Raw genomic sequence first — 4,036 nt, 5'->3', positions numbered from 1 at the left:
CAACCGTCAAATGTCTTTGTCCTGATGGATTTGATGCAGGAAAAAGAAGTCCCCTTCACTGGCGCGGTTTTCTTTGAGATTTTTTCGGCTTGTAACACGTAAGTTGTTGTTGTATGTTTAAATAAAGATTACAGTAACCTTCTCGGAAGACAGAAAGAGCAATATATCATTCCTTCTTCTTTCACCATTGCAGCTTGCAGGAATGGAAAAGAGCAATAGACCTCATCCAAATGATGGATCCGTACCTGCCATCCCTTTCTATCGGGTTAACAAATCAGATGCTGCATCTTCTCGGGAAGAGTGGTAAAGTAGAAGCAATGATGAAGGTGCAACAAACTTTTAGTTTATCTGCTAATTAGACTTTTTTTTTTCTGCCTAAGTTGTTGTTTATAGAATTGAAACAAGAAATTTTAACCAAACCAAATGTTTTACACGCAGCTGTTCTATAAGATTATAGCCTCTGGTGTTGAAATCAATCTCAAGACTTATGCAATACTACTGGAACAAGTTTTAGCTGTTGGAAACTGGAGGAAATACATCGAGGTAATACTGATTTCTCTGTCTCCTGCAAAATTGTTTTCAATTGATAACAATGATTAGTACCAAGCGAGTTCTTGCGGTTCAGAGATAAAGGTTGGCCTGGCTTGAATGTTTTGCAGGTTTTAGAATGGATGAGTGATGCTGGTATTCAACCCTCGAACCAAATGTATCGTGACATTATTTCCTTTGGTGAAAGAAGTGCTGGGACAGAGTTCGAACCTCTAATACGCCAAAAATTGGGTGAGATGAGAGAGCAATATAATACGAAAGCAATTACTCTGTCACATGATTTTTCAATTTAGCATTTGGTGTCTCACATTTCATGTTTTTGTTGGTTATTCTTATTACATAGAATCGGTGAGAAACAAAGGAGAAGATCCGAGTCCACTTCATAGACACGAAGGCACATTAATGTTGTAGTTTCCAATGTATGTATAATATAATTTAGTCCCATTGACTATATATATATGATGTTTGTAAACTTGTACTCTCCGCTACTAATAATAAGATAATTCGGTTCAGAAAACGAAATAATTTTGGGTTTTGGAGTACTGAAAATTGTTTGGCTAAAGTTACATATTGAATTGAAAATAGGATCAATGAAACAAGACATTAAATTCAATTCAACCAATCATTTCAAAAAATTTGAATTATGAATTTAAAAAACGGAATGATTCGATGTGTAAGTCATTACAACGGTAGCAAATATGAAGAATCAAACGAATAAGAAAAAGGAAAAATTCAGAAAACACTGTAAGCTAAGAATTGATAAACAAAGGAAAAAAAACAACAATGTGAGTGTACCATTACAAAGAATATTCCTTGGAACGAGGTGAGAGCTGGGAAACACTCCACATTAAAAATGTCAGTCAGGAACCCAAAAAACAGATCACGTACACGTGGACCTAATTATTACACGTCAGCTTAAAAAAACCTATTCAGCTAAATGACCTAAACACCCTCGTCCCCGTTCATAGCCGTTGCACTTGTTATCTTCCGCTTCGTTAAAAAAAGGGGTAAACAAAATCGGGACGTAATGGTAAATTTGACCTCCGTAATTTTTATTTTATATTTTGCCGTTGTTTAGATTTGCCCAAAGAAGAAGAAAGACTCAACAAAAATCAAAATCATTGTATTCGGTGAAAAAGGAAGAGTCAAAGTTGAATTTTTTCGCATTTCTCTCTCACTCTCTCTCTCTCTTTCTCTCTGCTTCTACTGTAACAAGCTCCGTTTTGCTTAGCCGTAGTGCGCCTAGGGTTTGGTTTTGGGGGAAAAAGGTTCTCCGATCATGGCGTCGGTGTCGTCGTCAGATCACGGACCTAAGACAGAGGCAGGATGTAGCGGAGGAGGTGGAGGAGGAGGAGGAGAGAGCTCGGAGACAGTGGCGGCGAGTGATCAGATGTTGTTGTATAGAGGATTTAAGAAGGCGAAGAAGGAAAGAGGTTGTACTGCTAAGGAGCGTATTAGTAAAATGCCGCCGTGTACCGCTGGCAAAAGGAGTTCTATATACCGCGGAGTCACCAGGTACTGTGACTTTTTTTAATTTACCTTCAAATCGGGATTGTCGGTTTAGGATGGTGCTGAGGAGATTGAAGTATAGGTTTGATTTTGAATTGCGAGTGTTTTGATTAGATTAAGTGGATATGGCCTTTGGTTAGAGATGAGTTATCTGGAAATCGGTTTAATTGTTCTGAACTTTATTCACCTATTATCAGTTTTTTTAAGAATACCAGACATCATTCTGTAGTGGAGGTGTGAATTGTTCCTAGACAATGCAAGAGTTTTCAAAGTTTGGTAATAAATTTATAGTTTGAATTTACTAGTCATATATCAGAAGAAATGAGTTGGGTGTTGGTGTTCTTATGATAGATCCTTGTAGATCCGAAATCAATCAAATTGCTTCCTCCAGTCGTATCATCTTAGCAGTAGGAGATGGTTGATGCGTTTTGTTTGTTTAATTTGTTGAGTACAGACATAGATGGACAGGTCGTTATGAAGCTCACCTTTGGGATAAGAGTACCTGGAACCAAAACCAGAACAAGAAAGGAAAACAAGGTTTCTCTTCCTTTCTTTTCTACGCATCCGATTAATTAAGTTATTTTCGTCATTTGCAATGAGTTTTCTCTTGTTTGGAGCATCAAAGCTGATCTTTTCTGTTTCCTTTGTATCTTCTTTCATGGTTGACGCAAACATCGCCACACCAGTTTATCTAGGTAAGCTAAAGGCTTTATATAGGTGTTGATTATGTTTTTTGCATATCAAATTTGATTATCTTTGACTGAAGAATCCAACTCTTACTTGACAGGAGCGTATGATGATGAAGAGGCTGCTGCTAGAGCTTATGACCTTGCTGCCTTGAAATACTGGGGCCCTGGGACACTTATAAATTTTCCGGTGAGATTGCTACGCTAGTATGCTTTATAAGTTGCGGTTTATACTCTTCAACCTTGTGGATTTCTTAATCATTTTCATGATGAATATATATGATAATTGGAAGAAGGTGTTTCTGGGTCACCCTTCTCAAGTTTTTAGCTACATGCATTTACATATTTCATTCTCGTAGGTGACTGATTATACCAGGGATTTAGAAGAAATGCAAAGTCTCTCGAGGGAAGAATACCTTGCATCTCTACGTAGGTGCGTATGTACTTAAAAATAATATATTTTTCTTCTAAGAACCATTTATTGCTAATACTCTTTAGGTATCCCTTTGGCAGAAAAAGCAGCGGTTTCTCAAGGGGAATCGCGAAATATCGTGGACTTCAAAGGTAAACTGGACCAACAATTGGCTTAAGTTCCCATTTCTTTGTTTTGTCCGATAACTTTGGTTTTAAGAGTGATTATGTTTGTGTGAATGCCTATACGGAAAGTTCTTTAGTGAAACATTGTGGATCATCACTGTTTGATTAATTCACACATGGTCGACTATCACTAGTTGATTTCATATAAAAAGTCTACATGCTACTCTTAGGTATAGGGATAGGGAAAAGCTATCTTCACTGTTTTGGATGTAGCACTCTTTCGTTTTGTCTTTTTAACCTTTCTTTGTCAAAATTAACATTCATACCTGATATACATTTCTGCTGTCTTTCCAATTCCCAACCAGTCGATGGGATGCATCAGCCAGTCGTATGCCTGGACCTGAATACTTCAGTAACATTCATTACGGTGAGTTACTAACAACATTGACGTGATTGGAACAAATGTGTGCTTGCATTAAACCATGTAAAACTCATTATCATTATAATAACAGGGGCAGGTGATGATCGAGGAACAGAAGGTGACTTTCTAGGTAGCTTTTGTCTGGAAAGAAAGATCGATCTAACAGGATACATAAAATGGTGGGGAGTCAACAAAACCCGTCAACCAGAATCTTCATCAAAAGCATCAGAGGATGCAAAAGTGGAAGATGCTGGTACTGAGCTTAAAACACTGGAACACACATCCCAGGCAACAGAACCATACAAGGTGCCAAACCTTGGCGTCCTTCGTGGCA

At 37.8% G+C, this 4,036-nt stretch overlaps 2 protein-coding genes across 3 annotated transcripts in view; both read left to right on the top strand.

The window, feature by feature from the left end:
- Positions 1-1,074, top strand: part of LOC104793089 (pentatricopeptide repeat-containing protein At2g41720) — a 4,386-nt gene extending 3,312 nt beyond the window's left edge. Inside the window, exons 7-10 of the mRNA XM_010519366.1 lie at positions 194-326; positions 439-543; positions 660-780; positions 893-1,074. Coding sequence (XP_010517668.1) covers positions 194-326; positions 439-543; positions 660-780; positions 893-960 — 427 coding nt within the window. The 3' untranslated portion in view covers positions 961-1,074. The remainder of the gene's footprint in view (positions 1-193; positions 327-438; positions 544-659; positions 781-892) is intronic.
- LOC109124409 (AP2-like ethylene-responsive transcription factor At2g41710) overlaps positions 1,630-4,036 on the top strand; it is a 4,051-nt gene continuing 1,644 nt past the window's right edge. Inside the window, exons 1-7 of one of the 2 annotated variants that reach the window (XM_010519364.1) lie at positions 1,630-2,064; positions 2,513-2,595; positions 2,745-2,753; positions 2,846-2,934; positions 3,104-3,177; positions 3,258-3,308; positions 3,647-3,708. In XM_010519364.1, the coding sequence (XP_010517666.1) occupies positions 1,829-2,064; positions 2,513-2,595; positions 2,745-2,753; positions 2,846-2,934; positions 3,104-3,177; positions 3,258-3,308; positions 3,647-3,708 (604 nt within the window). In that variant the 5' untranslated portion in view covers positions 1,630-1,828. Of the gene's footprint in view, positions 2,065-2,512; positions 2,596-2,744; positions 2,754-2,845; positions 2,935-3,103; positions 3,178-3,242; positions 3,309-3,646; positions 3,709-4,036 lie in introns of both variants that reach the window. The other variant, XM_010519363.1, reaches the window with a different exon arrangement.

The sequence above is a fragment of the Camelina sativa genome, chromosome 6 (genome assembly GCF_000633955.1).
Source record: "Camelina sativa cultivar DH55 chromosome 6, Cs, whole genome shotgun sequence".
Lineage (NCBI taxonomy): Eukaryota > Viridiplantae > Streptophyta > Magnoliopsida > Brassicales > Brassicaceae > Camelina > Camelina sativa.
This window is presented reverse-complemented; position numbering and strand designations above follow the sequence as displayed.